Source organism: Dromiciops gliroides, chromosome 4, assembly GCF_019393635.1.
Source record: "Dromiciops gliroides isolate mDroGli1 chromosome 4, mDroGli1.pri, whole genome shotgun sequence".
NCBI lineage: Eukaryota > Metazoa > Chordata > Mammalia > Microbiotheria > Microbiotheriidae > Dromiciops > Dromiciops gliroides.
In genome coordinates, this window is record NC_057864.1 from 382,997,159 (window position 1) to 383,010,542 (window position 13,384).

The 13,384-nt window shown below is 36.8% G+C and overlaps 1 protein-coding gene across 6 annotated transcripts in view; it reads right to left on the reverse strand.

Annotated features, from left to right (window-relative positions):
• PLAGL1 (PLAG1 like zinc finger 1) overlaps positions 1-13,384 on the reverse strand; it is a 162,304-nt gene that overhangs the window by 16,969 nt on the left and 131,951 nt on the right. For 4 of the 6 annotated variants that reach the window (XM_043964340.1, XM_043964341.1, XM_043964342.1 and 1 more), the window contains one exon: positions 2,361-2,863. In XM_043964340.1, the coding sequence (XP_043820275.1) occupies positions 2,361-2,512 (152 nt within the window). In that variant the 5' untranslated portion in view covers positions 2,513-2,863. The remainder of the gene's footprint in view (positions 1-2,360; positions 2,864-13,384) is intronic. The other 2 variants (XM_043964343.1, XM_043964344.1) reach the window with 2 other exon arrangements.

Sequence of the window (13,384 nt, forward strand, 5' to 3'; positions counted from 1 at the left end):
CACAGGCCCTGGATTCAGGAGGACCTGAGTTCAAATCTAACCTCAGACACATGATACTTACTAGCTATGTGACCCTGGGCAAGTCACTTAACCCCCACTGCCCCGCCCCCCCCCAAAAAAAGAAAGAAAGAAAAAGAAAGTGACCAGTAACTGTTCGGCAACTTTTAATCTTAGAGAGTAACCTGGGACACTGAGAATTTAGACTGGTCACAGAGACAAGATTTGTCAAAGGCAGGATTTGAACACAGCCATTTTGATTTTGAAGCAGTAGCTCTGTATACACCATACGACACTGTACTCCTTCTAAAATGTTACACCCAGAATGCCTCCAAATGCCACCTGACCATGGTAAAATGCACACAGTGGTTCTATTGCCTTCCTAAATTGACTCAGGGCTTAGAAGACGGTTCAAATCTCATCTCTGCCTGAATAACCTTGGACAAGTCACGTAAGCTCTAGGATTCAAGTTCCCTCATCTGTAAAACAGAGATAATAGGTTGTTGTGAAGATCAAATAAAATAAGATGCCTTTTTTCTTGCAGAATTAAAAATTCTATCTAAATGGTAATTATTATTACTAGCTTCAAAATCCAGATTATCCAATTTCATCTTTTATGAATTCTGAATTAAATTAAGCATACCTTGATCATTTCAGGAACAATAAAAGTGCTTTGAAAGAGAATACTGTGCTGCTGTGAAAACTGTGGGGATTACAGGTGTTTAACATCTGTGCATGACTGTGAAATATAATATGAACATATTGGCTATATCATTCATTACAGCATTTATCAATTACTATATTCAATCAGTCGACATTTATTACGGGTCTACTATGTGCCACAAGGGACAGCTACATCCCACAGTGGATAGAGACTTATCTTCCTGAGTTCAAATTTGGGCTCAGCCACTTACTAGTTGTGCAGACCTCTTAAACGTTTGCCTTAGTTTCGTCATCTGTAAAATGATCTGGAGAAGGCAATGGTAAACCATTCCAGTATCTTTACCAAGACCCCAAACAGGGTCACAAAGAGATGGACATAACTGAACTGACACAACAGCACTTTTGTATTCCCCAGTCCCAAGTTTGCAGGAGGCACACCATAAACACTTGCTAATTGGCTTTATATTAGATGTGTGTCCCTTAGAAATTACTCTGTATGAATTTTATTAATTTTCTATGCACGTTTTCCCCTGAACAGAATATAAGCTCAGTGAAGGGAGAGAATTTCATCTTTGTCTTTGTACCCACAGCACCTAGCACAATACCTGGCACATAATAAGAACTTGCTGAATTGAACTAGACTGATAATGAAATAACAGCACTTTCTGTAGGAGAAAAAACTGGAAACAAAGTAGGACTCATCAACTGGATAATGGCTGAAGAAGCTCCAATATGTGAGTATGATAGAATATTATAGCACCAAAAGAAAGAACAAATATAAGGAATTTGAGAACCATAAAAAGACATATTAATTGATGTTTAAAAAGAATATAAAACAAATAGAACAAGAGAAAAATAACTACATTAATAAACATTAAAAGATATCAGAAATCAATATCCTGCATGATTTTGCATGTATAATTGATATCATATTACTTGTTTTCTCAATGGTTAGGGGAGGGGGAAGGGAAAAAGAGAATTTGGAACTCAAAAAGATACATTTTTAAAAGAATGTTAAAAAGAAATAAATAATAATTTTAAAGTTCCGAATAAATACAATGGCCAATTTTAGTTCCAATGATATAGCACACTTCTGTGCATAGAGAAGTGGTGAACTCCATGTGTAGAAACTGGTCTATACTGCCAAATGTGGACACTGTGTCAGATTATTATGCTATACTGTTTTCCTAAAGAAGGGTTCTAAGGGGGAAGGCAGAAGATATTAGGTGATAACAGGTAAAAAACAAAAAAGTATCAATGAAATAAGTTTAAAAATTCATTATGAAGCACAACATCCCTGATAAAGTTTATCTTCTAAGGTAACATGACATCACACATATATGGTATACAGTACACACAGAAATAATCATCAAGGGTGATGCTTCAAACTGAAGGACCCACCAAAGCAACCACTGCATACAAAATGCAGCAAGCTTATCTTCTAACATTGCAGGAAAGGAAGATGAAAGCATGTTCTCACTGCCTTTTGGGACTGTCTCTTGCAAAAAGTCAGTCCCTTCCCCTGCATACTGATGCATGACGATACATCTGAGATGTCGTTGCCAATACCACTCTTAGAGGATCTGCATTTTGACTGAACCTCCTCAAAAGAAAGCTCCTACATTAATGCCATTCACTTAATGTTAGTTCAGTACTTCCCTTCCCCCCTACCCCCTGCCCCACCCCCAGTGATGTCTTACCTGATGAGCTTATATTTGGAAATGAACCCTTTTGCACAGCCTTGCTGCAAGCACTTGTAAGGACGTTCCCCTGTGTGGGAGTAAGTGTGGATAGTGAATTTTTCCAGGGTAAGGAGTATCTTCCCACATAATTGGCAAGGGTAAGTTGCCATGGACTTTGCTTCTCACCCCTTCGTCTTCAGTCTGGCTCCTGGGTTGTTGTCCCATTTAGGCACAAGTGGAAGAACAGTACTGTATAAGCTAACTAAACCAAAGGAGCTACATAAGCTTGAGGCCAAAAGAGATGGCACCAAGGTTCTCGGCGAATAATTTTTGCCTAGGTTTGTACCTCTATGTTTCTTTTGCTTTGCTTTTTTTAGTCTTCCAAGTCCCAGCTTCTTAGGCAATCTTTAGTTGGTGGCTGATAGTCTGTGTTTACTGAGGCACAGGTGAGATTCCCATGGTGTGAAATCGCTAAACTCATCACTACAGCTGGAGCATTTCCAAGTATCACCAGATTTTATCTGTAGAGAGAAGAGAAACAGTTCCTTTACATTAGCTAGTTAAAAAAAAAATTCTTTTCATCCATCAGTTTATGAACAAATACCTAGAAAGAGAAGTGAAACCTCTGAGAGCAGTAACAATACTTTCTTATATTCTTCCACTGAAGGTGCTGACTCTTACCAAAGAAGTCACAAACATACTTACCAGGATAAAGAGGGTGGCTAAGACAAAAAGCTCAGATTCCTTTGTGATAACTATGGTTTTTCCCATAAATAAGACCCTGTAGACAGAGAACTCTGCTTTCAGTTCAGCATTTAGCTCAGCTGACTGGATTAAAGAGAAAAAACAGGCAAAAACACCACTACCACCATCCAGTGTGTATGTGTATTTTGCTCATTCATAAACAAAATCAGCCCTGCTTATTCAAAAACTGGGATGTCCCTCTCCTCATATTGTGATTGCTATATAAACTGTTTAGCACACCTGTTTAAACTTCCAGGAGACATTGGGCTAAGAGTACATTTGTATTCACCTCAACTTATTTGGTTATAGGATTACTGTGCAGTAAGACTGGTGAGAGTAGTATTTTAGCTGAGTATATTCTTTATGTATTGGGTTGCAATGAATTGGCAATTTTGTGAAGATGAATATTATTAGAATAGAAACAAACTAAAGGGCTTAGATGTTAGCTAAGATTGATTATAAGCTTGTAGGTAACATCCCCCCTCCTTAGCCCTCACCATGACAATTTACAAGTTTATCACTGGACTTTATAAGAGCACGAGTTTGCAAATACATGTGATCCCATATGAGCCTCATAACAAATCTCTGAGCTAGGTTCTATTATTATTATTATTACTCATGTTTTATAGATGAGAAAACTGAGGCTGAGAAATATTAGATGACACCCATGATCATTCAGATAGGAAATGTCAGTAATGGAATTTGAACCCAAGTTTTCCTTACACTCATGACTGGCAGTCTCTCCCCATTCCAGTCCACTGGGCATACAACCACCCGATCAAACTTCTTTTGAAGCCCAGGTTTAGTTTAGTGCCTGGCTCACACACAGTCTTTCCCTCAACTCCTGTCCTCATACTATAGAGGCCTTAAACATATAAAACGATACCCTCTCAAACACCCTGCTCTTACAATTCCTCAATTTACTCATTTGACATGACTTGCTCCTCATTCAACCTCAGCCATACACAAAGATAGTCATGATCGTACCATCACCTACAAATACCCCATATCTGAGCACAATTTAATGCCATTCCAACCTCTTACTCTCCCTCACAACGCCAAACCTGCTCTTCATTCATACATCTCTAATGCCTTTCAGACAACTTAAAGTGAATGTCCAGTAAACGTCTTAAATTCGACATGTCCAAAAGCAAACTCGTTATCTTTCACCCTAAACCCTCTTCCCCCACTATCTTCCCTATTACTACAGAGGGCATCACCATCCTCCCAGTGCCCCAGGCTCTTAACCTAGGAGGCATCCTCAACTCCTCACAATCTCTTTCCCTTCATATTCAGCAGCATCTCTCAAATAGGCTTCCTTCTCCACTCTGATACTGTTACCATGCTCTGCAGGCCCTCATCATCTCACACTTGGATTACTGGATTAGGCTGCTAGGAGGTCAACCTACCTTCCAATCCATCTTCTATTCAGCCACTAAAGTGATTTTCCTAAAGCACAGATCTGACCATGTTACTTCCATGCCCAATAAACTCTAGTAACTCCCTATCACCACAGGAATCAAACACATTTGAAGCCCTTCATAATCTACCCTCCCTCCTACCTTTCCAGTTTTACTACATCCCACCATGTATTCTTCAGTCTATTAGACAAAAGCCTTCTTGCTGTTCCATGAACAAGACATTCCATCTATCAGCTCCAGGCATTTTCTCTGATTATCTCCCACACCTGGAACTCTCCCCCTCCTCATCTCCACTTACTACTGACTTTCCTGCCTTCCTAAAGTACCAATTAAAATCCCATCTTCTACAGGAAGCCTTTTCTCAACCCCTCTCTTAATGATTTCCTATTTATCTTGTATACAGCTTATTTGTGTATATTTGTTTGTAGTCTTCCCATTGGATTGTGGATTCCCTGAAGGCAGGGAATGACTCTTGCCTCTTTTTATATCTGTAGCACTTAGCATAGTACCTGGCACAAACAAAGAGTTTAATGTATGTTTACTGACTGACAGCTCTGATATCATGTCACTTCCATATTCAAAGGACTTCAGTGACTACTCAATGTCTACAGAATCAAATCCCACCTCCTTACACTGCCTAGTATGAAAGATCTACATAGGTCTCATAGATCCAGTTAACTATATTGCAAATATATTTTCCACTTCTTCCCTACACAATTATTTTGTTCTAGGCATACTCATCTACTAATTGTCCTACAAACAAATATGGAATCATAGAATTTTAGAGCCAGAATGGACATTCAAGATGAGTTGGTTCAACCACATCACACCTAGTACCTAAGCCAGCACCTCTAATGAGGTCTCCTAAATCTTGTTCCAGTGCTGTTTCCATTATACCATGCTACCTTCACTGGCTCATTCAGGCTCCCTACTTTTGCTTACAATATTCCCTTTGGCTAGAATGCCTTTTGTCCTCCCCCTATTTGAATCCTACCTATTCTTTAAGATCTGCCTTATATTATTTTTCACTTTATTTTTTGTTTGAATCTACTTGTAGAAAATTACTATGGAAATATCTTACATGATTGCACATGTATAATCCATATTTATTGCTTACCAGGAGGAGATAGAGTGAGGAAGGGTTAGTATTTGGAACTCAAAACATTTTTTTGATGTTAAAAATTGTTTTAACCTCTAATTGGGGAAAATAAAATATTTTAAAATTGTTTTTAAGTTTAGCACCGCGCCGCCCCCCCCAAAAGATCTGCTTAAGTCCTACTTTGTTCATGAAAGCTTCCCTCATCATCACAGATCACTGATCCCGCTTTTCTTGGAATGGAAAAGTGCACTATAACCTTAAAGTGCTAAATAAATGTGAACTATTAGTAATGGTAGCACATGAATGAGACTCATTATCTATGTTGCTCAGCTGGCACCTTCCTACAGGTGTCATTATATTGTCAGTTACATTTTTCTGTAAAACTTCATCTTTAGGGGCAGTTATGTGGTGCAGTAGATAGAGCACCAGCCCTGAGTTAGGAGGACCTGAGTTCAAATCCAGCCTCAGACACTTGACACTTACTAGCTGTGTGACCCTGGGCAAGTCACTTAACCCCAATTGCCTCACAAAAATAAAAAATTCAAAAACAAAAACTTGATCTTTATAACTAAATCGTAAGCTCCTTAAGGTCCGGGAATGCATTATATAGATATGACTTCAGAAAACCTGGATTTGACTCTCAGCTATCATCCTTATAAAGTTGTGGTCCAGGAAAATCACTTCTGCTCTCTGAGCCTCATTTTTTTCATCTTCAAAATGAGGGTGATAATAATCGATCCAAATGCTTCAGTTGTGAAGAAATCATTTTGCAAACCATAGACACTACAGGAACATGAGCTATTACCATTACAAATTATTATTATATAGGGCTTCTATGTGGCACAGTGGATGATAAAGCACTGGCCCTGAATTCAGGAGGACCTGAGTTCAAATCTGGCCTCAGACACTTGACACTTACTAGCTGTGTGACCCTGGGTAAGTCACTTAACCCTCACTGTCCCAGAAAAAAATTTGCCACCTTCAAGGCCACCTCCTCCATGAAGCCATCCTCCCCACTCCCAATGAAAGTGAACTTCCTATGCCTTATAGTACTTTTCTATAACCTCTCCCTTTCACTTACCACACTCTCCTTGTATCAGTTTGTGTGTATGTGTCTTTTCCCCACCCTCATTAGATTGTAACACCCTTTAAAAAAAAAAAGGCCTATGTTGCATCTAGTTTTGTATGCTCAGCACCTTTTACAGTATCTGGTACATAATGGGCCACTGATAATCATTTGAAATAAAATTTGATTTGACTTTAATGCAACCAATTCTGACATCATCCAATGATTCATTCCTTTACTTAAGTAATGCTTATATAATAGGAGAATTTCAATGGAGCCAAAAAGCTACAAAATTCTCCAAGTCCCTGTAGACTTCATTTTCCAGTTCTCCTCTGAGCCTGAAGGACCTCCCTACAGTGCCAAGTATTAGATTCTTCACAAAGTGAGTTTAAAGCATTTACTGTATTAGAAATCACCTCACTCCCTTCTTTATCCCAACTCTACACCACACACACACACACACACACACACACACACACACACACACACACACACACACACACCAGCCATGCAGTCTCCATTTGTCTCCACTTGTGGCCCACCCACAGTGAGACCAGTTCTAACACTTTACTACCAGCCTTTCCAAATGTCAAAGTCCAAGATGTAATGAACCACTGACACCAAAAAAATGTCTGTTTCTTCACAGTACTTCACAACCAGATGCAATTTTTTTAATGTATAGATAATTGGAGGACTGATTTTTTCAATTTGTTTTGTTATGCAGGTATATAAAAAAGGGTAATCTTAAACACACATATCAAACAAATGAATTGTTACTATGCAAGAAAAATGAATAAGTGCATATTGTGAACTGAACTGCCTCTGACTTTCCATTAATCTATATTCTTGTTCATCAGAGTGGTGTCATAAAGCAAACATTAAATAATACAATGATGAATGAGTCGTACAGTTCAGGAGTTGGATAGTGGTCCATCCAGTGTGGTCAATTTTCTGGATATTGTTTCTTACAGTCTTATGGAGGGAAGGAGGAGAAAGATGGAGAGAAGGAGACAGGGAGACAGGGAAAAAGAGAAAAAAAGAAATAAAGTGAGACAGAAAAGAAAGTACTATGTGTCTGAGTATATGTATGTATATATGTGTATATATATATATATATGTATGTGTATATACACACATATACATACACATACACAGCCCTACACACACACACACACACACACACACATGTATATATATATATATATATATATGAGATGTCATAGTGGGTCAGTCCATGCAACACAGTTTAAAAGGGGACTTATAAAAAGAAAAGCTAGTTTCTTTTTTTTTTTTTACTAACTCCCCTGCTATAGCTGCCTTTTGCAGGTTTCAAGAGAACCCTACAATTCTAACTCTTCCCTTGTTCTAAAAAAGAACTTAGTTTCATATTATTAAAGATTTGTTCTCTAGGTGTCCTGACTGCAAAATTCTGGAAAAACAAAGCTACTAAGCTAGTTACTTAACTATCCACTTCATATGACCTTTTTTTTTCTTTTGGACTCCCTTTCTACACATACACATTTCTAATTACTCTCCCAAAATTACATGTTCTAGTTGAATTTCCCTATGAACTATTCCACAAATATATCATGCTCATTTCTGCCTTTAGGCCTTCAGTGATGCTAGGTGGCACAGTGGATAGAGCACTGACCCTGAAGTCTGGCAGACCTGAGTTCTAACTTGGCCTCAGACATTTACTAGTTGTGTGACCCTGGACAAATCACTTAACCCTGATTGCCTCAAACTTCTGGGGCCATCTCCTGTCATCCTGATGTATATCTTGCCACTGGACCCAAATGTCTCTGAAAGACAGAATGAAGCTAGTGACCTTGCACAGAAGGTCTCTCATTTAAATTCAATTAGGTGCAAGCCATGACATCACACTGATGTCATGGTCCTCTTTGAGAATGAAGGACAAAACAACAGATTCCCACATAGCTAGCTTTCCACTCTCCACCTAGAAAAAGACTACCTTTTCTTTATGACTATGTTCTATATAAGATGGTCTTTGGTTTCTCCAGTCTAGCCCACACTTAGCTCTCCCTTCTTTCAACTCCTGTAGACCTTATTGTATGAATCTAATAATTCAGCACTTGATATGTGGTATCTTGTATTGCATACCTTGTTTCCCCACAAATACAGATTTTAAGTGCCTAGAGATGGACATCTATATCTTAAATTTATTCTGTTTTCCTCACAATGCCTAGTATAGTACTGAGTACATGCAGTAGTTGATCCTCAAAATAAAAATTTAAAAAAACTTTTTGATTGTTACCTCCCAGTATCTTCCACAATTTTTCTCAATTGATTCTCAAGATAGCATGTAAAACTTTTAGTCTATTGAAGTTTTCAAAGAAATTTTCAATGACGCTGTTCTCCAAAATTAAGTATGTGAACCCCAAGTAGTACATATGACAATAATCCATTGGAAACATTAGAAGAAAATATACTTTCTATTTATATATTTTAATCTTTTTAAAAAGAGTTTAGCTTTAATAATACTTAATACGCTGATTTACTTTGGCATACTATTTTGTCAGATATCAGATATGTAACATATGGCACTCAACATATCCTGAGGGAAAAATGGGATTTCCACAAAGTCAGAGAGTGCTACCCTCCCCCTCATTCTTTCACTTTCAGAGGTTTAAGACATATGTAGTTTGTATGTGTCCAGTTAAGTGCATTTATGGATTATACCACCTAGTTTTAAGCAAACCAACCCTCACAAAATGAACAAGTGGCTTTAAAATATTTCTACAAAGAAATCACAAGTTGAAGATAATACTAATACTGTAAACAATACAAATGAACAACAAAAAATGGCAGAGGCAATATTTCTACTCTTAGTCCAAGCTCTTCATTAGCCATATTTCAAGGTAAAAACAGTAACATTAATCAGATCTGTCAAGAAGTTGCCCCCTTCAAAGTTCCATTACCAAAATTATTTGAAATATAAATTTATATCCAGTCATTAATGATAAACTTTGCCTTCAGTGTATATCATGCTTTTAGATATTAACTAACCACAGCATGAAGTCACGGTGATGATGAGATATTAAAAAACTAAGCTTTTATTGATGAAAATTAAGTGCATTGCCTTTTTAAAACTCTCATAGCTACACACAAATGTGGAAACAAATTTTGAACCTGCTTTAAAATAGGAAAAGACAGTTTCAATGATTCTTCAACCCATTTGTGAAAAATAAAAATATGCAACATCTTGGGAGTCATTTGCTAAAGTATCAGAATGAGACAAAGAAATATGGAAGTTTATTAGCCAAATTCCATCAAAAACTAGGCAGGATTGAAAAATTAGTAAATGGAGCCAATGATGAGTTTCAATGATGTATCTGTGAATTATCTTTTCAGTTAAGACAAAAATTAGAAGGAAATAGTGTAAAAAAATGAAATTAGCACCAGACCTTCAAGTCTTGCTAACACAAAGTGTTAAACTAAGGTTTTGGGGTTTTTTTGAATGAAGCATATTCAATTACATTGATCTCATTTAAGTACTTTTAAAATGTTTTGTAGCATTAATAAAATTAAATTTATTTTAAATATTATTTATTTCATCTTCATCTCATTCTTTTAAATTTCTAGTTTGTGCATGTTTTATTGTATATATAATATATTCATATAGTAATATTTGTATGTGATTTATAAGTAAAGGTACTTATAGTGGGATATATGTTAAAAAATTTACTGATGGGTTATATGAATAAAAAAATGTAAAGCTCATATTTCAAGAAAAACAAAAGCATGACCTAATACTAGGTTCTTTGTTTATTACTGATGCATAATATACTAATGCTAGATATAGAAACATAAAACTTAGAGTTAGAAAAGACATTAGAGAATATTTATTATAAGCTATTCGTTTCATAAATAAGGAAACTAGGGTTTTGCAAGATCAAGTGATTTGCCCAAAGACACACAAAATAATAGGGCTGGGATTTGAATTTAGCATCTTTGACTCCAAACCCAGAGCTCTTCCCACTGTACAATACTATTTTACTCTTCTGTTTATGTGGAACAACTTTAATATCATTGGCCATACCATCCTAGAATGGTCAAAAGGCCTGATATAAGTCCTGTTTCTTCATCTGTTAGTTTTCATTACTTCTGAATGTGTGTTAGATCTCAGAAGGATCAAACACACAAATCTGAGAAGAAACCAGCCTACATTTGTACATGTTATCAGCACCTGCCTTCCCCTCCAACAGTAAACTGATCAGCTCTGAGGCCATTTACACATTCTCACCCCACCCCACCTCTAAGACTTACAGATAAACAGAGCCCACAAGGAAGGTCAAACTCCTCCAAAGACACAAAATACACAGAGAATTATGAAAAGGCAGGATAAAAACACAGTAGAAAATCAAAAAAGTAGAAAAAGTATCTCTAAGAATTGTCATCGTAATTATATTCACAGCATAAATGCCCAGAATAACCATTCTGAGACTCCTTTTTTTTCCTCATACTGAAAAGGCTTGCCAGTATCAAGTAATACTTTGATATCATTGCTGGGATATATGATGTAGTAGTGAGGGGTTATTATCATACACTCAAATTGTAATCACCAATTAACTGGCCAGAGGTATTATTAACTGGGTGGCTCTCTCTTTACTTCTCAGTAACATTGTAAGAAGATGTGTTTTCCAAGAAGCAGGGATGAGAAAAGAGTGCATTATAATCATGAGGAACCATTTGTGCAAACACATAAGAGTGGAAGGTAAAATGTCAAATTTGGGAACATCTACCAGTCCAATTTTGCTGGTACCTAGAGTTTAGAAAGTGGGGAAATGGAAAAATCAAGCAAGAAAGAAAACTCCAAGGTGATGCATCTGTATTTTATCCTACAATCACAAGGAAGTTCAACAGGACATTCAAGCAATGTCTGATAGGCAGCTGATGACAGGAGCCAGTAATTCAGGAGTCAAATTAATGATGTATATAAATACTTGGATATCATCTGCATAAAAATAATCATTGAACCCATGGTAATAAATGACATCACCAAGAGAAAGAAAAAGAAAAGAAAAAAGAAAAGGTTAAGGACAGAGTGTTCAAGACACCCATAATAAGTGAAATCTACTGCCCTGAGACTCTTCTCACATTTACTCTTTTTTTGTTTTGTTTTTGGGTGAGGCAACTGGGGTTAAGTGACTTGCCCAGGGTCACACAGCTAGTGTCAAGTGCCTGAGGCCAGATTTGAACTCAAGTCCTCCAGACACCAGGGCTGGTGCTCTATCCACTGAGCCACCTAGCTGCCTCCCTCACATTTACTCTTCTCAGACTGAAAAATGTTTTCAAACCATTCTTCCCATATGTTTGCTTTCTCACTACCAACTCATAATACATGTATATACACATATAATTTTAACATATATAGTTATACCATATATATCATGTATGTAACATACACATATATAATTTCCTAATTTTTATTATAGTCGTTTATTTGATCTATTTTCATTTATCTTGGTCTCTCTAATGCCAAGCATAATACACATAATGGGTGTTTAATAAACTTGTGTTGGCATTTTCTATGACTCCCAAATATTATCTTGTTGCCATACCATAAAAGTTTCCTTTTTTTCCTTTGCTACAAAGGTTCCATGTGCTATTTTCACATCATTTATGTGAATCACATTCCAATTCCTGGAGTATATAATGAATTATGTAATAAAGTTTCCTGTTGAAATTGACTTCAGTGAGGATCTTAAATGGACCAAAGAATAGCAAGATGCCATGAAAATTACCAAGGTTTATGTTCTTACCTTTCCCATGTACTAGGTTCTTTCCTAATGAATTCATGGCACCAAAAATCTTTGTATTTAGAGAAATTATGAAGTATGATTTCAAAAATAATTAAGTAGCAAAAGTTAAATTTTATAGGAGGTTCTCTATATTATGGATACTATATTTTAAGTAATGTGAAGCCACACTTTTAAAACAGTGGGAATATAAATATATGTCTTTCCTAAGCACTCATTTGGCTGGCAGCAGGGAAAATCCTGTGCTAGAAGGAATAATAACTGGCAAAAATTTATAGATACAATTCAGGGACCTGATGAGAGACCTAATAAATTCTATGACAGGTTGTATAAGCATGCCAGGCAATATATTAAACTAGACACATTAGACCCTAGAGATGCCCATGTTATCTGTTCTCATTTTATATGCCAGTCCTTACCAGAAATTCAAAAATATTTTGAAAGGCAGTGTCCAGGCTAAATAGTTTGAGTCCAGACAGACTTAAAGAAATAGCAACATACATTTATGAGGGAAATGAGAGGGAGGAAAGGAACAGACAAAGCATTTTAGCTCTAGTACAGGAAATGACGAGGCAGCGAGGCTGGGCAGTTGAGAATCACTATCAACCCCCTAAATTTTGCCATTACTGCCATAAACAAGGACACTTTATGCAATTTTGTAGGATTTTGAAATGAGAATAAAATGAAAACAGATATAGTTTCTCTCAGAGGAATGCAAAGAGGCAGAACCAAGATAGATATAATTTCTCTCAGAGGAGTACAGGAAGGCAGAACCAAAACAGAGATAGATCTTTTCAGGGGGGTACAGACAGACAGAGAAAAAACAGACCTTTTCAGAGAGATATAGGTGAGCAGAATGAAAACAGTTACAGGTACTCTCAAAGGGGTACAGATTAGAGAGATATAGAAGATTGATGGTGTATGGGGGTGGG